Raw genomic sequence first — 25772 nt, forward strand, 5'->3', positions numbered from 1 at the left:
CAACAGATCAAATGCAGCAGGGGTTCACTTGTTCCATTCGGCACTGATAAATAAACCATCAAATATAGCATAGCTGAGTATGTCAGAGGCAACCGGTCCGAGTTGTCAGAGACAGTGTTGCCGGATTGAGCAGAGCTGAGTATGTGAGTTGCAGAAGTTCATATGTTATCATTAGTAGAAACGCTGGATGCTGGGAAAAGGAGTTTGTCATTTGGCGGAACGCATGGTCATATTGTATCGCAGCGTTTCCCAACCAGGGTGCCTCCATCTGTTGCAAAACTACAACTCCCAGCCTGCCCAGACAGCCAACAGCTGTCCGGGCAGGCTGGGAGTTGTAGTATTGCAACACTGTTGCATTGTACCACTGTGGGTAAACTTTCAAAATGATCTGCATCACGCTGCGCAGGTGTAGCTCTGCTACATCTGTAATTTCCTATTCTCTCTCTCTCTCTCTTCCCCTGGGCGATTTCCATTTGTGCGCAGATCAAAAAAGTTGCGATCTCCCCGCGAGGCCGCTCTGCAGTCAGAACATTCTGTGCCGGATTATAACACGTAACGTAAGAAGACGCATCTGCCACATACAGGAGGAGGGGGGGTGCTGTGCGGCTCTGCAGCTGTTGTAGAACTACAACTCCCAGCATGCTAGGAATTTTACATTTGCAAAAGCAGGAGAGCCAGAGAGACAAGACTCGTCTGGATGTCAGGACATGCTGGGAGTTGTAGTTCACCTTCCAGATATCCTCTGTGGCCTTACCTTCTTCTCCAGAGATGTCACCTGGGAGGTTAATTCTTCCGCCCTCCGGAGCAGTCGCTCGTTGTCTTCCTGCGCTTGGCCCAGCAGGATCTGATCGTTGTGCAGTCGCATCTGAAGCTCCAGCAGCTGCGGGAATGAGTGAGAAGCTTAGATACACGGCTCAAGACTGTATCACACATGATAGGCTTAGATACATGATTCAATACTGTAGCACACAAGATTGACTTAGATATGTGGCTAAAAACCTTATCATACATGATGGGCTTACATACATGGCTCAAGACTGTATCACGCATGATGGGCTTAGATGCACCACGCACTCAGCAGACTATCACACATGATGGGCTTAGATACATGCCTCAGAAGACCCTATCGCACATGATGGGTTTAGATACATGGCTCAAGTCTGTATCACAGATGATGAGCTTAGATACATGGCTCAAGACTGCATCACACATGATGGGTTAGATAGATGGCTTAAAATTCTATCACACATGATGGGTTTAGATACATGGTTAAATACTGTATCACACAGGATGGACTTAGATGCACCACACACTCAGCAGACTGTATCACACATGATGGGCTTAGATACATGCCTCAGAAGACCCTTTCGCACATGATGGGCTTAGCTACATGGCTCAAATCTGTATCACAGATGATGAGCTTAGATACATGGCTCAAAACTGCATCACACATGATGGGTTTAGATACATGGCTCAAGACTGTATCACACATCATCGGCTTAGATACATGGCTCAAGACTGTATCACACATGATGGGCTTAGATACATGGTTCAGCAGACAGAGACATATCAGACTGGCTTAGATACATGGCTCAGCAGTCGATAGGGTTAGCTACAATCTGCTGAGCTTTGTATCACAAAAGAGCCTTAGATACAACAAATCAACAGAGTATCGAACATATCAGGCTTAGATACTATTTTATACTATTTGATTCTATAGATACATAGAGGCTTAGATACATGGCTCATCAGACAATTTCACACATCATAGGCTTAGATACAACGGAACTTTGCGTTGCCGTTTAAATGGCTCAAATTTCTCCACCGTGCTCCCCCAATCGGACTACAACTTCAGCTCTTTGGGAATGCTGGGGGTTGTAGTTCTGCAACAATTAGCAGGTTGGGGAACACCGGCCTAGAACGTTGGCATCGTAGGTTTACATTCATTTAATTGGAGCTGTTACACTGGACAGTGCAGCTGTAATGGCGGTCAGTCACCCAGCTTTCCCAAGACCAGATAGGAACCAGCTGGATACTTTAGGATCGGACTCCACAATATCTGTCTCCTCACTGGTTACTTAAAACAGGACAAAGGAATTACCTGCTAAGACCAAATGCCATGTTTCCCAACCAGGGTACCTCCAGCTGTTGCAAAACTACAACTCCCAGCATGCCCGGACAGCCGAAGTTCTGCAACAATTAGCAGGTTGGGGAACACCGGCCTAGAACGTTGGCATCGTAGGTTTACATTCATTTAATTGGAGCTGTTACACTGGACAGTGCAGCTGTAATGGCGGTCAGTCACCCAGCTTTCCCAAGACCAGATAGGAACCAGCTGGATACTTTAGGATCGGACTCCACAATATCTGTCTCCTCACTGGTTACTTAAAACAGGACAAAGGAATTACCTGCTAAGACCAAATGCCATGTTTCCCAACCAGGGTACCTCCAGCTGTTGCAAAACTACAACTCCCAGCATGCCCGGACAGCCGAAGTTCTGCAACAATTAGCAGGTTGGGGAACACCGGCCTAGAACGTTGGCATCGTAGGTTTACATTCATTTAATTGGAGCTGTTACACTGGACAGTGCAGCTGTAATGGCGGTCAGTCACCCAGCTTTCCCAAGACCAGATAGGAACCAGCTGGATACTTTAGGATCGGACTCCACAATATCTGTCTCCTCACTGGTTACTTAAAACAGGACAAAGGAATTACCTGCTAAGACCAAATGCCATGTTTCCCAACCAGGGTACCTCCAGCTGTTGCAAAACTACAACTCCCAGCATGCCCGGACAGCCGAAGGCTGTCCGGGCATGCTGGGAGTTGTAGTTTTGCAACAGCTGGGGGCACCCTGGGTGGGAAACACTGACCTAATGGGATCAGAGGGGATTGTCACCACACAATCTGTCCTTACACTATCCTCAGATGCAGCAGAGCTCAGACCGTCAGATGCAGTAAAGCTGAGTTTACTGGATGTAACAAAAGATAGATTTATCCAATGCAGCAGAGTTGTGTTTGTCAGATGCAACAGGGATTGTGTCTCAGATGCGGTCTGGATAAGTTAATCAGGATCTGTTTGTTAGACGCAAAAGAGCTGAGTTTACTGGATGCAATAGAGCAATACGTGACAGATGCAGCAGAGCCGAGTGTGTCATACAGTATGCAAAGGTGCTGCACAGATCAGATGCAAATTGGGCTTTTTTGATCAGAATCTTCAGGGTTGAGTATGTGAGATGCAGTAGGGCTGAGTTTATTGGATGCAACAAAGCTAGGTTTATCCGGTGCAGCAGGGCTGAGTTTGCATAATGCAACTGGCAAAGGGGGCTGAGCCTATCGCATGCCGCAGAGCTGAGTTGGTCAGATGTAACCATTTTATAGGTATGAGAGTCAGAGGGGGGTAGAGCCCATCAGATGCAGCAGAGCTGAGTTTGTCTGATTACACTGTTTTAAGGGTATCAGCTTTAAAGGGGATTGAACCCATCGGATGCAGCAGAGCTGAGTTTGTCAGATGAAACCATTTTATAGATATTCGCATCAGAGGGGGTTAACCCCATCGGATGCAAAAGAGCTGAGTTTTTCTAATGCAACTGTGTTATATTGATCAGATTCAGAGGGGTTGAGCCCATCGGATGCAGCAGAGCTTAGATACATGGCCCAGCAGACTGTATCATAAAAGACTGGCTTAGATACATGGCTCAGCAGACAGTATGATAAAAGACTGGCTTAGATACATGGCTCAGCAGACTGTATCATATAAAGCTGGCTTAGATACATGGCTCAGCAGACCATATCTTAAAAGACTGGCTTAGATACATGGCTCAGCAGATAGTATCATATCAGACTGGCTTAGATACATGGCTCGGCAGACAGTATGAAAAAAGACTGGCTTAGATACATGGCCCAGCAGACTGTATCATAAAAGACTGGCTTAGATACATGGCTCAGCAGACAGTATGAAAAAAGACTGGCTTAGATACATGGCCCAGCAGACTGTATCATAAAAGACTGGCTTAGATACATGGCTCAGCAGACCGTATATTAAAAGACTGGCTTAGATACATGGCTCAGCAGACAGTATCATATCAGAATGGCTTAGATCCATGGCTCGGCAGACAGTATGAAAAAAAACTGGCTTAGATACATGGCCCAGCAGACAGTATGATAAAAGACTGGCTTAGATACATGGCTCAGCAGACAGTATCATATAAGACTGGCTTAGATACATGGCTCAGCAGACAGTATCATATAAGACTGGCTTAGATACATGGCTCGGCAGACAGTATCACATAAGATTTATAATTCAGCAGTTTTTCTGGCGATCGGTTTAGATACAATCTGCATTGTATCACATAAGACAGACGTATGTGACACCACCACAGCTTCGCCTCTGCTACATCCCAGCATCGACCCAGTGTCGGCTTTTGTTAAGAGGTTCCCCCCCTCCCGTGGGACTGCAGATTTATCCGGGAACACGTGTTTTGCAGTCGTCGCACTTCTCCTGTATCCTCCCGCCATTGTCTTATTTTGGCGGCGGCTCAGAGTGCGACACAGACCGCGCTTACATAACGGAGCGGAAAATGAGAGGACGCTAAAATTAGCTGCGCAACTGTTGTCCTGCGGGGAGGGATGAGTCACGCTGCTCCCCACATGGAGCAATGGTGGGGAAAAAAGGACTTATCCCTATGCAGGGTTTATCCGTGTGCCTCCAGCTGTTGCAAAACTACAACTCCCAGCATGCCCGGACAGCCAACGGCTGTCCGGGTATGCTGGGTATTGTAGTTTTGCAACAGCTGGAGGCACCCTAGTCGGGAAACAATGGTTTATATATCCAGATTAGAATCTAGAATTGGGTCCGAATTTATCCCTTCCCCCGGGCTGAATCAATCTCCAATTTTTTAACCCTTTTTGAGATTCCTGCTTCCTGTCAGTGAATAGGAACCTTCATGTTCACTTTCATGTTGTACATACACAGCTGAGAGTTCGTACCAATGTATCGGCGTAGTTAAATCCATTATTCATTTTTTTGTTTTGTTTTTATTTATTTATTTATTTTTTTTTTTTTAGGGCCCATTCACATCATGAAGTTATTCCGAGCGCAATTCCGTGTGCACACTTTGGCGCATATTTTATTCAGAATTTATCCAAGAAATAAAAATAAAGAATTAAATAAATAAAATTAATTAACGTGCTGATAGTTGCAGGCAGATTCTTCCCGTTGTTTGGGATTATTTTGGACGCCAATTCGCTGCAGAAATCTGTGGCGGAGAGCAGTGGGCACCAATCACTTCAATGGCCCGAAGGGATCAGTGTTTCCCAACCAGGGTGCCTCCAGCTGTTGCAAAACTACAAATCCAAGCATGGCTTGACAGCCTTCAGCTGTCTGGGCATGCTGGGAGTTGTAGTTTTACAGGTGTAGATTTACACCCTGGTTGGGAAACACTGATCTAAGCCCATCATGTGTGATATAGTCTTGAGCCATGTATCTAAGCTCATTATGTGTAATACAGTCTGAAGCCATGTATCTGAGCCCATCATGTGGGATACAGTCTCGAGCCATGTATCTAAGCCCATCATGTGTGATACAGTATTGAACCATTTATATAAGCCCATCATGTGTGATACAGTATTGAGCCATTTATCTAAGCCCATCATGTGCGATATAGTCTTGAGCCATGTATCTAAGCTCATTATGTGTAATACAGTCTGAAGCCTTGTATCTGAGCCCATCATGTGGGATACAGTCTTGAGACATGCATCTAAGCTCATCATGTGTAATACAGTCTGAAGCCATGTATCTAAGCCCATCATGTGTGATACAGTCTTGAGCCATGTATCTAAGCCCATCATGTGTGATACAGTATTGAGCCATTTATCTAAGCCCATCATGTGTGATATAGTCTGGAGCCATGTATCTAAGCCCATCATGTGTGATACAGTCTTGAGCCATGTATCTAAGCCCATCATGTGCGATATAGTCTTGAGCCATGTATCTAAGCCAATCATGTGTGATACAGTCTTGAGCCATGTATCTAAGCCAATCATGTGTGATACAGTCTTGAGCCATGTATCTAAGCTCATCATGTGTGATATAGTCTGGAACCATGTATCTAAGCCCATCATGTGTAATACAGTCTTGAGCCATGTATCTAAGCCCATCATGTGTGATACAGTCTTGAGCCATGTATCTAAGCCCATCATGTGTGATACAGTCTTGAGCCATGTATCTAAGCCCATCATGTGCGATACAGTCTTGAGCCATGTATTTAAGCTCATCATGTGCGATTTAGTCTTGAGCCATTTATCTAAGCCCATCATGTGTGATACAGTTTGGAGCCATGTATCTAAGCCCATCATGTGTGATACAGTCTTGAGCCATGTATCTAAGCCCATCATGTGCGATTTAGTCTTGAGCCATGTATCTAAGCCCATCATGTGTGATACAGTCTTGAGACAGTTATCTAAGCCCATCATGTGTGATACAGTCTTGAACCATGTATCTAAGCCCATCATGTGTAATACAGTCTTGAGCCATGTATCTAAGCCCATCATGTGTGATACAGTCTTGAACCATGTATCTAAGCCCATCATGTGTAATACAGTCTTGAGCCATGTATCTAAGCCCATCATGTGTGATACAGTCTTGAACCATGTATCTAAGCCCTTCATGTGTAATACAGTCTTGAACCATGTATCTAAGCCCATCATGTGTAATACAGTCTTGAGCCATGTATCTAAGCCCATCATGTGTGATACAGTCTTGAACCATGTATCTAAGCCCATCATGTGTAATACAGTCTTGAGCCATTTATCTAAGCCCATCATGTGTGATACAGTCTTGAGCCATTTATCTAAGCCCATCATGTGTGATACAGTCTTGAGCCATTTATCTAAGCCCATCATGTGTAATACAGTCTTGAGCCATTTATCTAAGCCCATCATGTGTGATACAGTCTTGAACCATGTATCTAAGCCCATCATGTGTAAAGGCCCCTGAGATTGCTATGCCCCCCCCCCCCCCCCCCCCCCCGTCCCCCCCCAGTAGGAGACACTTACAGTCTGGCTATAGGCGCTCTCCGTCTCGTCCTGCAGCCTCTTCACTTCGGCCTCGCTGGCCTCCTGGATCTTCTGCACGGTCTCCATCAGGGCCGGGCCCCCGTGGCTCAGCCTCCGCAGCTTGTCTTCTAGCTGGAGGACCAGGGCCTCAGACTGGGCAACCTGGGCCCTCAGTGCCTGGGACTCCTGGTGATACAACAAGATGGGGGCCCATAATTATACCTGAAAATCTGTCTAAATCTATGCTCTATGTCAGTGGACCTCCAGATGTAGCAAAACTACAACTCCCAGCATGCCCGGACAGCCGTTGGCTGTCCGGGCATGCTGGGAGTTGCAGTTTTGCAACACCTGGAGGGCCACAGTTTGTAGACCACTGCTCTATGTGATCTATGCCTAACTTACATATTCCTTCACAGATTGCGATTTGGTACTCAGAGTCACACATGGCGTTTTTTTTGTTTTTTGTTTTGTTGGAAAAATAAATAAATAAATGCCCCTCAAAAAACACCATAATTTTGTTAGCTGAAAGTCAATATATAAAACACCGAATTTATTTTCTCCTTTTTTATTTTTATTTTATTTTTTTTGGGGGGGGGGGGGGGTGAAAAAAGCACTGAATCCAGATGTTAGCAGCAAATCCATAGGGAAATGCGAAAAGCCTCAGTTTGGCAGATTTCTTTTTTTTAATACTTTTGGTGTTTTTGCACTCCTCTTTGGCGTTTTCCTGCTCCTTGGCAGTTTTTCAAAATCGCAGCATGTTGAGACTATGGCGTTTTTTTTCACTGACATCATGGCATTTTTCTCCCATACAAGTCTATGGGAGTGAAAAAACGCCAAGAAAAACGCCATGTGGGTTTTTTCATGGGGGTTTTTTGGCAAGGAAAAAAAAAGTGGAAACTTAACCTTAGTGTTTTTTTTGCCTTAGCGGTAGTTTTAAAATATTGTGTCATGTCAGGACTATGGCAGCGTTTTTTTTTTTTTTTGTGTTTAGTTTTTTCAGGAAATCCTGACTTTTATGGGAGAAAAACATAAATTAGAAAAACAAAAAACATATAATAAAAAAGCAATGTGGGTTTAAAATTGCCATTTTTTTTCCCTCCAAAGGGGGGGAAAAAAACACCAGAAAAAACTGCATTTTTGTGGCAAAAAAAAAACCCCCAGAAAAGTTGTGTGTGTGTTTCTAGCCAACTTGTTCATCAATCCAACCCAATCACCCAACTTTCTCAGATACCTATACTTCCGTAGCGTCATCATTTAGACCTGTAGGGAAGCTGGATGAATGAAAGCATGGTGGCCATTGCTATCTGTCACACAGCTTTCCCAGATACCTACTTGTCCCTTACTTGCATCTTGCTGCATAGTTTTGCCGTACAGGACTCTAGCAAAGGTGGGTAATTAACGGCAATGGCAGTCATGTTGGTTGTTACCTGGCTTTCCTAGTCTGGCTTTCCTATCTAGACCAAAGTGTCTCCAGCTGTTGCAAAACTACAACTCCCAGCATGCCCGGACAGCCTTTGGCTGTCCGGGCATGCTGGGAATTGTAGTTTTGCAACAGCTGGAGGTACCCTGGTTGGGAAACACTGGTTTTGAGTCCACACGACTGTAGCAGAGCCTCAGCTGTGAGAACTATTAGGTCTGTATAGATGGGCTCCAAAATACCTTGTTGTCCATAGCAACCAATCACAATGCAGCTTTCATTTTACCAGAGTAGTTTAAAAAATGAAGGCCCTGTTCACACTACGGAAATTCTAGTCAATAAGCGTCGTCCCATTCACTACAGCGCAGTTCTGGCAAAATCAAATTTCCTTAGTGTGAACAGGGCCTTAAGCTGTTAATCGCCCATAGCAACCAAATGGAACTCTGTGCTCAGGTAAAATGAAAGCTGCGCCGTGATTGGTTGCTATGGGCAACACAAACAAATTGGATAGCGCCAAGAGTAGATTAGAAACTTGTATCCTACAAAAGTTAAAGGGGTTCTCCAGTAGTATACATAGATGGTCTATCCTCAGAGGGAGGCGGAGCTTGCCTTTAAACATGGCGTCCATCATGAAGAGCGCTGGGTGACGTGTAAATAAATCTGCCGCATGGAGGCATCACCCACCTTCATGTGATTGTACTTCAGCTGCTCTGTCTGTTGTGTCAGCTCCCTGATCGTGTCCTCAAGGGTGAAACGCTGCGAAAACTCTTCTTCGTATCTGTGGCGATAAAACACAAATGGCGTCATCAAAATCGTAAATTATGAATAATGTAAAACAATACGTTTACCTTATACCAGCTGTACATATGTGTGTGATGATTCTGAGGATGTGGAATCATTGTGGGTAGAATTACAAAAGGAGGGAAATACTGAAAAAATAGTATTTGGTGTAATCTACAGACCCCCTAATATCACTGAAGAGATAGAAGTTCAGCTTCATAAACAAATAGAGAGGGCCGCCCGGGCAGGTACAGTGGTAATAATGGGAGATTTTAACTATCCAGATATAGATTGGGGTCCGGGGTTGGCTAAAACTACAAAGGGGAGAAAATTCCTAAATTTATTGCAGGATAATTTTATGGGCCAGTTTGTGGAGGACCCAACAAGAAGTGATGCCTTGTTGGATCTGATCATTTCCAACAACGCAGAGCTGGTTGGTAATGTAACTGTGCGGGAAAACCTTGGTAATAGCGACCACAATATAGTTACTTTTGACTTAAAATGTAGAAAACAAAGACAGACGGGGAAAGCAAAAACATATAACTTTAAAAAGGCAAACTTCCCTGGGCTGAGGGCTGCACTACAGGACATAGACTGGGGGGAGGTGTTCTCAAATACTGATACAGAAGGTAAATGGGACATCTTTAAATCAACTCTAAATAACTATACAGCTAAATATATACCAAAGGGGAACAAATATAAACGATTAAAACTAAATCCTACATGGCTGACACATGATGTTAAAAGAGCAATAAACAACAAAAAAATAGCCTTCAAAAAATACAAATCTGATGGGTCAGCTATAACATTTAAACAGTACAAGGAGCTTAATAAAATCTGTAAAAATGTAATAAAAACAGCAAAAATTCAAAATGAGAGACAGGTGGCCAAAGAAAGCAAAACTAATCCTAAATATTTTTTTAGACATATAAATGCAAAAAAAACAAGGACAGAGCATGTAGGACCCCTTAATAATGATAATGGGGAGGTTGTCACAGGCGATAAAGAGAAGGCGGAGCTACTGAATGGGTTCTTTAGTTCTGTATATACTATGGAAGAAGGAGCTGACATTGGCCAGGTCAGTGCTGGTAACACATCATGTACAGGTCAGTGCTGGTAACACATCATGTAATGTACTGAACTGGCTTAATGTAGAGATGGTACAAGGTAAGTTAAGTGATATAAATGTAAGCAAATCCCCAGGACCGGATGGACTACACCCAAGAGTTCTTAGAGAGGTAAGTTCAGTAATATCTGTACCCTTGTTCATGATATTTAGAGATTCTCTGGTGTCTGGTATTGTGCCAAGGGACTGGCGCAAGGCGAATGTGGTGCCAATCTTCAAAAAGGGCTCTAGGTCATCGCCAGGCAATTATAGACCGGTAAGTTTAACGTGCATTGTGGGTAAATTGTTTGAAGGACTTATAAGGGATTACATACAGGAATACATAGGGGATAATTGTATTATAAGTGATAGCCAGCATGGGTTTACTAAGGATAGAAGTTGTCAAACCAATCTAATTTGCTTTTATGAAGAGGTGAGTAGAAGCCTTGACAGAGGAATGGCTGTGGATATAGAGGGGGGCTGTGTATATAGAGGGGGGCTGTGTATATAGAGGGGGGCTCTGTATACAGAGGAATGGCTGTGGATATAGAGGGGGGCTGTGGATATAGAGGGGGGCTCTGTATATAGAGGGGGGCTGTGTATATAGAGGGGGGCTGTGGATATAGAGGGGGGCTGTGGATATAGAGGGGGGCTCTGTATATAGAGGGGGGCTGTGTATATAGAGGGGGGGCTGTGTATATAGAGGGGGGCTGTGTATATAGAGGGGGCTGTGTATATAGAGGGGGGCTGTGTATATAGAGGGGGGGCTGTGTATATAGAGGGGGGGCTGTGTATACAGAGGAATGGCTGTGGATATAGAGGGGGGCTGTGGATATAGAGGGGGGCTCTGTATATAGAGGGGGGCTGTGTATATAGAGGGGGGCTGTGTATATAGAGGGGGGGCTGTGGATATAGAGGGGGGCTCTGTATATAGAGGGGGGCTGTGTATATAGAGGGGGGGCTGTGGATATAGAGGGGGGCTGTGTATATAGAGGGGGGCTGTGTATATAGAGGGGGCTGTGTATATAGAGGGGGCTGTGTATATAGAGGGGGGCTCTGTATATAGAGGAATGGCTGTGGATATAGTGTTTCTGGATTTTGCTAAAGCATTTGATACTGTCCCTCATAGACGTCTGACAGGTAAGTTAAGGTCTTTGGGTTTGGAAATTTTAGTTTGTAACTGGATTGAACACTGGCTCATGGATCGTACCCAGAGAGTGGTGGTCAATGATTCGTACTCTGATTGGTCCCCGGTTATTAGTGGTGTACCCCAAGGTTCTGTACTGGGCCCACTGTTGTTTAATTTATTTATTAATGATATAGAGGATGGTATTAACAGCTCTGTTTCTATCTTTGCAGATGACACCAAGCTTTGTAGCACAGTACAGTCTATAGAGGATGTGTATAGGTTACAAGATGACTTGGATAGACTAAGTGTCTGGGCATCCACTTGGCAAATGAGGTTCAATGTGGATAAATGTAAAGTTCTGCATCTGGGTACTAATAACCTGCAGCGTCGTATGTCTTAGGGGGGATTAAACTGGCAGAGTCACTGGTAGAGAAGGATCTGGGTGACTTGTAGATCACAGACTACAGAATAGCACAATGTCAGGCTGCTGCTTCCAAAGCCGGCAGGATATTGTCATGTATCAAAAGAGGCATGGACTCAAGGGACAGGGACATAATACTCCCCCTTTATAAATCATTGGTACGGCCTTACCTGGAATATGCTGTTCAGTTTTGGGCACCTGTCCATAAAAGGGACACTGCGGAGTTGGAAAGGGTGCAGAGACGCGCGACTAAACTAATATGGGGAATGGAACATCTCAGCTATGAGGAGCGATTAAAGGAGTTACAATTGTTTAGTCTTGAGAAGAGACGTTTAAGGGGGGATATGATAAACGTATATAAGTATATTAATGGCCCATACAAAAAATATGGAGAAAAACTGTTCCAGGTTAAACCCCCCCAAAGGACGAGGGGGCACTCCCTCCGTCTGGAGAAGAAAAAGTTTAGTCTCAAGGGGCGACATGCCTTCTTTACCCTGAGAACTGTGAACTTATGGAACAGTCTACCTCAGGAACTGGTCACAGCAGGAACAATTAACAGCTTTAAAACAGGATTAGATACATTCCTGGAACAAAATAAGATTAATGCTTATGAAGAAATATAAAATCTCATCCCTTCCCCAATATCGCGCCACACCCCTACCCCTTAATTCCCTGGTTGAACTTGATGGACATATGTCTTTTTTCGACCGTACTAACTATGTAACTATATATAATTATATACAGTATATACCAGGTTATACCAGCATGGTCCATATCACTATATACAGGATATATATATAACTTATACCAGCTGTACATATATAATTATATACAGTATATACCCAGGTTATACCAGCAGGGTCCATATCACTATATACAGGAGATATATAACTTATACCAGCTGTACATATATAATTATATACAGTATATACCAGGTTATACCAGCATGGTCCATATCACTATATACAGGATATATAACTTATACAAGCTGTACATATATAATTATATACAGTATATACCAGGTTATACCAGCATGGTTCATATCACTATATACAGGAGATATATAACTTATACCAGCTGTACATATATATTATATACAGTATATACCCAGGTTATACCAGCATGGTCCATATCACTATATACAGGAGATATATAACTTATACAAGCTGTACATATATAATTATATACAGTATATACCAGGTTATACCAGCATGGTCCATATCACTATATACAGGAGATATATAACTTATACCAGCTGTACATATATAATTATATACAGTATATACCAGGTTATACCAGCATGGTCCATATCACTATATACAGGATATATATATATAACTTATACAAGCTGTACATATATAATTATATACAGTATATACCAGGTTATACCAGCATGGTCCATATCACTATATACAGGAGATATATAACTTATACCAGCTGTACATATATAATTATATACAGTATATACCAGGTTATACCAGCATGGTCCATATCACTATATACAGGAGATATATAACTTATACCAGCTATACATATATATTATATACAGTATATACCCAGGTTATACCAGCATGGTCCATATCACTATATACAGGAGATATATAAATTATACCAGCTATACATATATATTATATACAGTATATACCCAGGTTATACCAGCATGGTCCATATCACTATATACAGGAGATATATAACTTATACCAGCTGTACATATATATTATATACAGTATATACCAGGTTATACCAGCATGGTCCATATCACTATATACAGGAGATATATAACTTATACCAGCTGTACATATATAATTATATACAGTATATACCAGGTTATACCAGCATGGTCCATATCACTATACACAGGAGATATATAACTTATACCAGCTGTACATATATAATTATATACAGTATATACCCAGGTTATACAGCATGGTCCATATCACTATATAAAGGAGATATATAAATTATACCAGCTATACATATATATTATATACAGTATATACCCAGGTTATACCAGCATGGTCCATATCACTATATACAGGAGATATATAACTTATAACCTGGTATATACTGTATATAATTATATATGTACAGCTGGTATAAGTTATATATCTCCTGTATATAGTGATATGGACCATGCTGGTATAACCTGGGTATATACTGTATATAATATATATGTATAGCTGGTATAATTTATATATCTCCTTTATATAGTGATATGGACCATGCTGTATAACCTGGGTATATACTGTATATAATTATATATGTACAGCTGGTATAAGTTATATATCTCCTGTGTATAGTGATATGGACCATGCTGGTATAACCTGGTATATACTGTATATAATTATATATGTACAGCTGGTATAAGTTATATATCTCCTGTATATAGTGATATGGACCATGCTGGTATAACCTGGTATATACTGTATATAATATATATGTACAGCTGGTATAAGTTATATATCTCCTGTATATAGTGATATGGACCATGCTGGTATAACCTGGGTATATACTGTATATAATTATATATGTACAGCTGGTATACCAGCAGGGTCCATATCACTATATACAGGAGATATATAACTTATACCAGCTGTACATATATAATTATATACAGTATATACCAGGTCATACCAGCATGGTCCATATCACTATATACAGGAGATATATAACTTATACCAGCTGTACATATATATTATATACAGTATATACCCAGGTTATACCAGCATGGTCCATATCACTATATACAGGAGATATATAACTTATACCAGCTGTACATATATATTATATACAGTATATACCCAGGTTATACCAGCATGGTCCATATCACTATATACAGGAGAGATATAACTTATACCGGCTGTACATATATATTATATATAGTATATACCCAGGTTATACCAGCTGTACATATATAATTATATACAGTATATACCAGGTTATACCAGGATGGTCCATATCACTATATACAGGAGATATATAACTTATACCAGCTGTACATATATAATTATATACAGTATATACCAGGTTATACCAGCATGGTCCATATCACTATATACAGGAGATATATAACTTATACCAGCTGTACATATATAATTATATACAGTATATACCAGGTTATACCAGCATGGTCCATATGACTATATACAGGAGATATATAACTTATACCAGCTGTACATATATATTATATACAGTATATACCAGGTTATACCAGCATGGTCCATATCACTATATACAGAAGATATATAACTTATACCAGCTGTACATATATAATTATATACAGTATATACCAGGTCATACCAGCATGGTCCATCTCACTGGGTTATATCTCCTCTTATCTGTGTGAGGTCTTGAAGTTGAAGATGTTTGCAGATAAGTGTGCAGAGCTCTTACAGATAAGATAAGGTTGTTATCTTGTCTATTTCTGAAGGTTCCTGCACTGATTTATTTAGGACTCACAAACACTTTCCCAGATCTGCTTAGTCTCTGTTCTCATTAATGGGCAGCATGTAATACCATGAGTCACCTACGGGAGTGCTGCAGGAGAAGTTTGTGGCTGCTAAGAGAGTCCCTCAAAGATATCCAGACTTTTCTAATCCAGCAGATGCTCACTTATATAATGGGATGTCCAGATGGGGTAATATCCTAAACTAGGAACTAGTGACATCATTATGACATCATAGCTCAATGATCCCTGCAAATTAAGAAACTAAATAGATGAAGGTTTCTTCAGTAGTTATTGTCTCTACTCTATGCATCATACCTGTGTTATTTGTCTATTCCATCATAGGTTACAATAGTCCCAATGGGTAAGGTAGGGGGCACTTACTTTTCCTGAGCCATCACAATGTTCCTCTGTAATTCCCCCAGCTCTTGTTTGGTCATCTCTAGCTGTATACTTGGGGATATGGCGGCGCCCTTTAACGCTTGCACTTCTGACTCCTTCTGTGCCACCAGTACCTGCAGCGCTCGGATGTCCTCATCTTTTTTCAGAATGTCTCTGTTCATTTCCCAAATTCTGGATTATAAATAAACATTTGTATAAGAATGCGTCATTGTAAGACATCAATATCAGGAAATGCTACATTTAAAGGGGTATTCCAGGAAAAAACTTTTTTTCATATATCAACTGGCTCCAGAAAGTTAAACAGATTTGTAAATTACTTCTATTAAAAAATATTAATCCTTTCAGTACTTATGAGCTTCTGAAGTTAAGGTTGTTCTTTTTCTGTCTAAGTGCTCTCTGATGACACGTGTCTCGGGAACCGTCCAGTTTAGAAGCAAATCCCCACAGCAAACCTCTTCTAAACTGGGCGGTTCCCGAGACAGGTGTCATCAGAGATCACTTAGACAGAAAAGAACAACCTTAACTTCAGAAGCTCATAAGTACTGAAAGGATTAAGATTTTTTAATAGAAGTAATTTACAAATCTGTCTAACTTTCTGGAGCCAGTTGATATATAAAAAAAAAAAAAAAAAATTCCTGGATAACCCCTTTAGATTGGGGCCTACAGCTTTAAGGGGTACTCCACTCGAAAACATTTTTTTTTTATTTTTTTTTATCAACTTTTGCCAGAAAGTTAAATACATTTGTAAATGACTTCTATTTAAAAATCTTAATCCCAACAGTACTTATCAGCTGCTGTATGTTCCAGAGGAAGTTGTTTTACTTTTTGAATTTCCTTTCTTTCTGACCAAAGTGCTCTCTGCTGACACCTCTGTCCATGTCAGGAACTGTCCAGAGTAGGAGCAAATCCCCAAAGGAAACCTCTCCTGCTCTGGACAGTTCCTGACATGGACAGAGGTGTCAGCAGAGAGCACTGTGGTCAGACAGAAAGGAAATTGAAAAATAAAAGAACTTCCTCTGGAACATACAGCAGCTGATAAGTACTGGAAGGATTAATATTTTTAAAAAGAAGTAATTTACAAATCTGTATAACTTTGATTGATTTAAAACATTTATAACAGTTTTATAACAGTTGATTTAAAAAAAATAATTTTTCCAGGGGATTATCCCTTTAAAGGGGTACTGCGCCCCTAGACATCTTATCCCCTATCCAAAGGATAGGGCATAAGAGGTCAGATCGCCGGGGTCCCGCTGCTGGGGAGCCCCGGGATCCCTGCTGCAGCACCCCGCTATCATTACTGCGCAGAGCGAGTTCGCTCTGCACGTAATGTCGCGCAATACAGGGGCCGGAGCATCGGTACGTCACGGCTCCGCCCCTCGTGACGTCAAGGCCCGCCCCTTTCAGTATAAGTCTATGGGAGGGGGCGCGGCGGTCGTCACGCCCCCTGCCATAGACTTGCATTAAGGGGACGGGCAGTGATGTCACGAGGGGCGGAGCCATGACGTCACGCGGCTCCATCCCCTGTATCGCCTGTCATTACGCACAGCGAACTCGCTCTGTGCAGTAATGAAAGCGGGGTGCCAGAGCGGGGATCCCGGGGCTCCCCAGCAGCGGGACCACAGCGATCTGACATCTTATCCCCTATCCTTTGGATAGGGGATAAGATGTCTAGGGGCGGAGTACCCCTTTAAGGACAGTTTCTACTGATCAGCAGAATTCTGCTTGTGGAATTTCCCTTCAAATTAAAGGCCATAGACTTCTATGGGATTCCGCACTCCCATTCACACTTCTGAATTTCCGCAAGCGGAAATTCAGAAGTGTTAATGGGAGTGCGGAATCCCATAGAAGTTTATGGGCTTTAATATGAGGCGGAATTCCACAAGCAGAATTCCACAAGTGGAAATTCTGCCGTGTGAATAGACCCTAAGGCTGGGTTCACACTGCAGAATTTCTGCCATAGATCGAGCCGACGGCACTAGGACCGCACGGACTGCATTGCTGTCCTCATAAACGGCAATGCCTTTTTGGGTGGATCTTTTGGGAGATCTGCTCAGAAATGCATTGACATCTATGGGGATGGCAATGCAGTCCGCGCGGTCCTAGTGCCGGAGGCTCGATCTCCGGCAGAAATTCTGCCCAGAGATTCCACAGTGTGAACCCAACATAAGAGGTATATAAGCAGGGAAGCCTGTGTAAGGGAGTGACCAGACAGTCACCATAGTGGCACAGCAGGACAGGTGATAGCCAGTCACCATAGTGGCACAGCAGGACAGGTGATAGCCGCCCTCATGAAATATCACTTAGGATTTGTTATGCCGTCCTGTTTCCCATAACTCTTTTCCAGCAGGTATCACAGTGGGGATTTGAGTTGAGGGTGCAAAGAGTACCCAGCCAGTCACCATAGAGGCACAGCAGGACAGGTGATAGCCAGTCACCATAGAGGCACAGCAGGACAGGTGATAGCCAGTCACCACAGAGGCACAGCAGGACAGGTGATAGCCAGTCACCACAGAGGCACAGCAGGACAGGTGATGGCCAGTCACCACAGAGGCACAGCAGGACAGGTGATAGCCAGTCACCACAGAGGCACAGCAGGACAGGTGATAGCCAGTCACCACAGAGGCACAGCAGGACAGGTGATGGCCGGTCACCACCAGGCACAGCAGGACAGGTGATAGCCAGTCACCATAGAGGCACAGCAGGACAGGTGATGGCCGGTCACCACCAGGCACAGCAGGACAGGTGATAGCCAGTCACCATAGAGGCACAGCAGGACAGGTGATAGCCAGTCACCATAGAGGCACAGCAGGACAGGTGATAGCCTCCAGTTACTTTGGCATATCTCACAGAACGTGGCCCCAGTTAAGGACCGTGTAGGATTTGTTATGCGATTGTATAGAAAAATAAAAATTGTTTGTTCAACTACAACATTCTGTGCCACACACTAGTATATAAATATTTTGATATTCCGAGGCAAGAGTCGCGGTGAAGCCATCGCCCTCCTGTTCCCTTATAATTCTTTTCCAGCATTTTCAGCAGGTATCTCAGTGGGGATTTCACTAAAGGATATATAAGCAGGGAAAACTGTGGCATGGAGTAGCCAGCCAGTCACCATAGAGGCACAGCAGGACAGGTGATAGCCAGTCACCATAGAGGCACAGCAGGACAGGTGATAGCCAGTCACCATAGAGGCACAGCAGGACAGGTGATAGCCAGTCACCATAGAGGCACAGCAGGACAGGTGATAGCCAGTCACCATAGAGGCACAGCAGGACAGGTGATAGCCAGTCACCATAGAGGCACAGCAGGACAGGTGATAGCCAGTCACCATAGAGGCACAGCAGGACAGGTGATAGCCAGTCACCATAGAGGCACAGCAGGACAGGTGATAGCCGCCAGCTACTTTGGCATAATTCACAACACTTGGCCCTGGTGAAGCGTCAAGGATTTGTTATGCCGTTGTAGAGAAAAATAAAAATTGTTTGTTCGAAGGCAACATTCTGTGACACACACTAGTGTATGAATATTTTGATAATCTGAGGCTTGAGTTGCGGTGAAGCCATCACCGTCCTGTGCCCTATAATTCTGTTCCAGCTTCTCCAGCGGGTATCTCAGTGGGGATTTGACTAAAGTTTGTATAAGCAGGGAGAGAGTAACAGAGAGTAACCGACCGATCACCATAGAGGCACAGCAGGACAGGTGATAGCCAGTCACCATAGAGGCACAGCAGGACAGGTGATAGCCAGTCACCATAGAGGCACAGCAGGACAGGTGATAGCAGGACAGTTACTTATATTTCACAGCACAGGTACATAAACACCTATACTAATACTCGTAGGCTAGAATCGCGGTGAAGCCATCACCGTCCTGTGCCCTATAATTCTGTTCCAGCTTCTCCAGTGGGTATCTCAGTGGGGATTTGACTAAGGGGTGTACAAGCAGGGAAGGCTGTGGCAGACAGTACCCAGCCAGTCACCATAGAGGCACAGCAGGACAGGAGATAGCCTCCATTGATTTAGGTATATCCCACAGTTCCTGGCCCCGATAAGGACCGTTTAGGATTTGTTTTGTCATTGTTTAGAAAAATAATAGTTGTTAGTTCAAAAACAACATTCTGTGTCACACAGTAGCATATAAATACCTATTCTGATACTCTGAGGCTAGAGTCGCGGTGAAGCCATCACTGTCCTGTGCCCTATAATTCTGTTCCAGCTTTTCCCGCAGGTTTCCAATCTCCTGCTCGTACATATTCCGGATGGAAATAATCTCATTCTGGAGATGCTGGACCGAGGAAGCGGCATCAGCCTGGGCACAAAGAAAATCACCGATTATTACTGGCGCCATTTACGACCTCTCCAGTAAAAAGATATTCCCAAAATAAGACAAAATCATAATAATGAAGCTTTAATGTCTATATAAAAGCACTAATGAGGGTGCGGCGGCCATTACTTACCCAGAACGGCTCAGGTGGGATTTTCTTTCCATTCCTGGAACTCTACAATTTCGCCTCCTTTATTGGCACTGGGTTATTTTTGCTCATTTTCACATTCCCTTTCGTATCGTTGCTTAAACTGGTCTGTGTGTTCATGACTAATACAATACAATCACAGGTCTATCGGAATCAAGTGCGCTGTGCGTCAGGGTCAAGCAGCAGCTGCCATTTTTAGCAGCTACGAAGAAACAATTTAGTCACAAGGTCACCCAAGGTTCATAAAATACAGTCCCTGCTCCTTCACTATCTCTTCTCTGTGTAAACTATTAAGACTCAAGGATGGTACAGAGTAGGATTCTGGTTAAAGTGAGACACTCTAGTTGGGTCTCTGCGAGGAAAACCAGGACCTTCCCAAGGGTTGGTTCACAAAGGCTTCTCTACCAGCCAACCAGAAGCCTGCAAAGATGAGGAGCAGATATGTGACTAACTACAAGAATATAACTACTATAATACTGCTCCTATATACAAGAATATAGTAGTTATTATATTCTTGTATATAGGAACAGTATTATAGTAGTTATATTCTTGTATATAGGAGTAGTATTATAGTAGTTATATTCTTGTATATAGGAACAGTATTATAGTAGTTATATTCTTGTATATAGGAGCAGTATTATAGTAGTTATATTCTTGTATATAGGAGGCAGTATTATAGTAGTTATATTCTTGTATATAGGGGCAGTATTATAGTAGTTATATTCTTGTATATAGGAGGCAGTATTATAGTAGTTATATTCTTGTATATAGGGGCAGTATTATAGTAGTTATATTCTTGTATATCGGAGGCAGTATTATAGTAGTTATATTCTTGTATATAGGAGGCAGTATTATAGTAGTTATATTCTTGTATATAGGGGCAGTATTATAGTAGTTATATTCTTGTATATAGGAGCAGTATTATAGTAGTTATATTCTTGTATATAGGAGGCAGTATTATAGTAGTTATATTCTTGTATATAGGAGCAGTATTATAGTAGTTATATTCTTGTACATAGGAGGCAGTATTATAGTAGTTATATTCTTGTACATAGGAGGCAGTATTATAGTAGTTATATTCTTGTTTATAGGGGACAGTATTGTAGTAGTTATATTCTTGTATATAGGAGCAGTATTATAGTAGTTATATTCTTGTATATAGGAGCAGTATTATAGTAGTGATATTCTTGTACATAGGAGCAGTATTATAGTAGTTATATTCTTGTATATAGGAGTAGTATTATAGTATGTATATTCTTTTACATAGAAGGCAGTATTATAATAGTTATATTTTTGTACATAGAGGGCAGTATTATAGTAGTTATATTTTTGTACATAGAGGGCAGTATTATAGTAGTTATATTTTTGTACATAGAGGGCAGTATTATAGTAGTTATATTTTTGTACATAGAGGACAGTATTATAGCAGTTCTATTTTTGTACATAGGGGGCAGTATTATAGTAGTTGTAGTCCTGTACATTGGGGGCAGTATTATAGTAGTTGTAGTCCTGTACATTGGGAGCAGTATTATAGTAGTTATATTCTTGTATATAGGAGCAGTATTATAGTAGTTGTATTCCTGTACATTGGCGGTAGTATTATAGCTATGGACATGATAGGGTTTACTATATGACTCAGAGATATTGCGGAATTATTAATGACCATTACTTGTGATTGTTATTCCTCTGTTTGCCGGGTTCTTACACGGTTTCCCAGCAGTGATCACTGGCCACCCCCCACCCCATGACACACGCACGCGGTGATCTAAAACACGTGTTCAATGCAAAACACTAATCCTTCCAAATCTTCCCTAATACCCTCTGCTAACAAAGAGGCACAATTACTTGTCATCTGCTGCGACATCTTGATGACAGCGGTGATAATTACGGAGGGTCCGTGTGTGTTTGCATACGATTAACAGCGGGGGGATAATGGGACCCTCTTCACCTCCACATTGTGCGCTAATCCAATGTTACTAAAATGTAATTAAAAGGGAAGGACAACACCGGGGAAGACACGGACGCGTTGGTCATATTACTAGATGAGAAGAGTGAAATGCACGCCAGACATTTACCTTGCTATTTTCCTTTTCGCCATATAAAAAAACAGTACCATGCTCGTACTATATGGCGGTGTTATTTATCAGACTATAATGTGGTATTATTTATTTATTGCATGACTGCATTATTTTTGCACTGTATGGAAATTTAGAGACTATAATGTGATTTTTATTTTATTTTTATTTTTTTACTGTAGGACGGCATTATCTGTACACTATATATCAGTATTATCCTATGTACTGTATTAGGTGTTGTGATTAACTTTTTTTTTTCTGGCATCTTCTCTTTCATAACCCTATTACTGAAAAATCCATCTCTGGACCTGTCCTGTCCTGTGCTACTGACCCCTCTTTAATTCCTGCACTCTCATTCACACTTCTGAATTTCCGCTTGCGGAATTCCGCAAGCGGAAATTCAGAAGTGTGAATTGGAGTGCCGAATCCCATAGAAGTTTATGGGCTTTAATTTGTGGCAGAATTCCGCAAGCGGAAATGTGAATAGACCCTTACTCTCGTCTCGACCCCTATTTGGTTTCCCACTTCTACACTCTATAGCAGTGGTCTCCAAATGGTGGACCTGCAGATATTGCAAAACTGCAACTCCCAGCATGCCCAACAGCTAACAGCTTTCCAGGCAAGCTGGGAGTTGTAATTTGCAGTGATATAGTAGGTGAGTCCAATCACTTATCATCTGCAGAATTATACAACACCCTTGATCACACATTAGTTCTCACCCATTATGTGCAAACAACAGCGTCCTTCCCAGAATGAGAAACAACCCCTTGTCTGTCTACTATATCACTGCAAATTACAACTTCCAGTATGCCCGACAGCTAACAGCTCTCCAAGCAAGCTGGGAGTTGTAATTTGCAGTGATATAGTAGGTAAGTCCAATCACTTAGCAGCTTCGGAGTTATACAACACCCTTGATCACACATTAGTTCTCACCCTTTGGGGGTCTCCATTATGTGCAAACAACAGTGTCCTTCCCAGAATGAGAAACAACCCCGGCCCTTGTCTGTCTACTATATCACTGCAAATTACAACTTCTAGCATGCCCGACAGTTAACAGCTGTCCAGGCAAGCTGGGAGTTGCAGTTTCCAGTGATATAGTAGGTGAGTCCAATCACTGATCAGCTGCAGAGTCCTACAACACCCCTGACTACACTGCCCACCTCAACTTTGCACAGGTTCTCAAGTGTGTTATGGATGATGCCGCCTGACACTGCTCTCCTGTGTGTAAGAGCCAACAGGGAGATAAGGAGACAGGCTGAAGATATATCTCATATGGGGTAAAGTTGCAAATGTTAAGCAAAAATCTAGCATACTAGCTTAATACATATCCCGTGTGTTTAACATTAATTTTGCACTCTATGGCAGAATTAGTTATACAGTGCACGGATCTTAGATAGCAATATTATTTATGCACAGTTTGGCGGTTTTATTTTGTTATATTATCAGTAGAATAGCCCATATAAATTCCTAACAACCTACAGACTTTACAGCAGTTTATAGTTTTGTATAGCCCGTGGACGAGTGGGTGAAAGGCGATATGGAATTTGGCGGTATTATGATTAGGCACGAATGCGGCATCCGCTATAACATTAGAAATAAGTCACGATGGCGTTTTTTCTTTCCCTACATGTAAAAAACGTATTAAACCGGCGTTCCCTTGGATTCGAGCTGATGTGCGAAAAAACTTGATCTGTGACTAGCGCTACCATGGCATAAGATTAATGTGAATGCGGGACATGAATGACATTATAATATATGACACAGGAGGGCGGAACAACTCCCTATCCAGTACCAGACGGTATAATGCAGGTTTTTTTTTTTTCTGGTAGCGGGTGCGAGCGGCGAGATCTGCAAATTTCCTTCCATCCGCAGGGAATGTATTATAATAAGAAGACTGAATGAACCTGGTTATGTTGTCCCCTTAATGGGGCTATTACTCGCCAAATCGCTCCTGCGCATAATAGAGATGGAAGGGTGTCAGAGCCCCCCCGACATCTGCGCCAAACTATTGTCTTCCCAAACATTATTTCTCACCCTTTGGGGGTCTCCATTATGTGCAAACAGCATCCTTCCCGGGGCGAGAAACAACCCCGGCCATTGTCTGTATGGAGGCCGCTGCTTTATTGCTGTTAGTTTTCCAAACCGTCTATCTGTTTAGATAGATTTGTCATGCAGTAATCTGGAAAAGCTGGGTGAAGAACAATAATATTTCTTCAAAGATGCTCCCCCAGCTGTCTCAGGCTCATCTGCATGGTTGTTTGTCTACATATCTTAGCAAATAACTAGACACTATTACCGTTCAGGGATCTGGGAAAGCTGGGGGAAGTCCCATATGGCCAACATTAAAGGGGTACTCCGGTGAAAAACTTTTTTTTTTTTTTTTTAAATCAACTGGTGCCAGAAAGTTAAACAGATTTGTAAATTACTTCTATTAAAAAAAACTTAATCCTTCCAGTACTTATGAGCTGCTGAATACTACAGCGGAAATTATTTTCTTTTTGAAACAAAGAGCTCTCTGCTGACATCACGAGCACAGTGCTATCTGCTGACATCACGAGCACAGTGCTCTCTGCTGACATCTCTGTCCATTTTAGGAACTGTCCAGAACAGCATATCTTTGCTATGGGGATTTCCTTTTACTCTGGACAGTTCCTAAAATGGACAGAGATGTCAGCAGAGAGCACTGTGCTCATGATGTCAGCAGAGAGCTCTGTGCTCATGATGTCAGCAGAGAGCTCTGTGCTCATGATGTCAGCAGAGAAATCTGTTTAACTTTCTGGCACCAGTTGATTTAAAAAAAAAATAATATGTTTTTCACCGGAGTACCCCTTTAACTGCAAAGATCAGTGTTTAATAACCATTGTGCCTCAAGCTGTTGCAAAACTACAGCCGATGGCTGTCCGGGCATGCTGGGAGTTGTAGTTTTGCAACGACTGGTGGTGTGCAGTTTGGACACCACTGCAATATAGCAACAGTAATAATAAATATATATATTTTTTTAAAGTCTTGGTTATATCTTTTTACAGAAAAGTTGGGTGATGGCCGATATGGTACACCGACGCTTCTTATTTTGCATCGTCATTCACAAACTTTGTCATTCAGGAGACTAGGAAAGTTGGGCGACAAAATTAGTTCCAGTTTCGGCTTTGGCCTAGGTGGTCACCCAGCTTTCCTGTAGTTCTACGTGTTAAATCTGTCTAGTTGTATATTGGTGATTTTGTTCTTTTTGTCATATTATTACATTATCTGTTGGGTTGGCCGTTCAGGGGGCCTGGGAAAGTTGAGTGAGTAAATGCACCTACTATTATAGCATTATAGCACCTACTATTAAATTATAGCATACTGATATATAATGGCAAATAATAGTTGCACACAACACATAAATAAAACGTCCATACAATAATCATATAATACCGCCATATTATGATTACATAATAACATCATAATGTTTCCATACCTTTCCCACACAATACTGCC

At 42.2% G+C, this 25772-nt stretch overlaps 1 protein-coding gene across 3 annotated transcripts in view; it reads right to left on the reverse strand.

Annotated features, from left to right (window-relative positions):
* The window catches only part of LMNTD1 (lamin tail domain containing 1), a 79691-nt gene that overhangs the window by 45136 nt on the left and 8783 nt on the right, over nt 1–25772 (reverse strand). For 2 of the 3 annotated variants that reach the window (XM_056517599.1, XM_056517598.1), the window contains exons 3-7: nt 19894–20057; nt 15735–15923; nt 9155–9248; nt 7054–7239; nt 755–880 (exon numbers count right to left, since the gene is read on the reverse strand). In XM_056517599.1, the coding sequence (XP_056373574.1) occupies nt 755–880; nt 7054–7239; nt 9155–9248; nt 15735–15923; nt 19894–20057 (759 nt within the window). Of the gene's footprint in view, nt 1–754; nt 881–7053; nt 7240–9154; nt 9249–15734; nt 15924–19893; nt 20058–20205; nt 20600–25772 lie in introns of those variants that run through there. The other variant, XM_056517600.1, reaches the window with a different exon arrangement.

This window comes from Hyla sarda, chromosome 4, assembly GCF_029499605.1.
Source record: "Hyla sarda isolate aHylSar1 chromosome 4, aHylSar1.hap1, whole genome shotgun sequence".
Lineage (NCBI taxonomy): Eukaryota > Metazoa > Chordata > Amphibia > Anura > Hylidae > Hyla > Hyla sarda.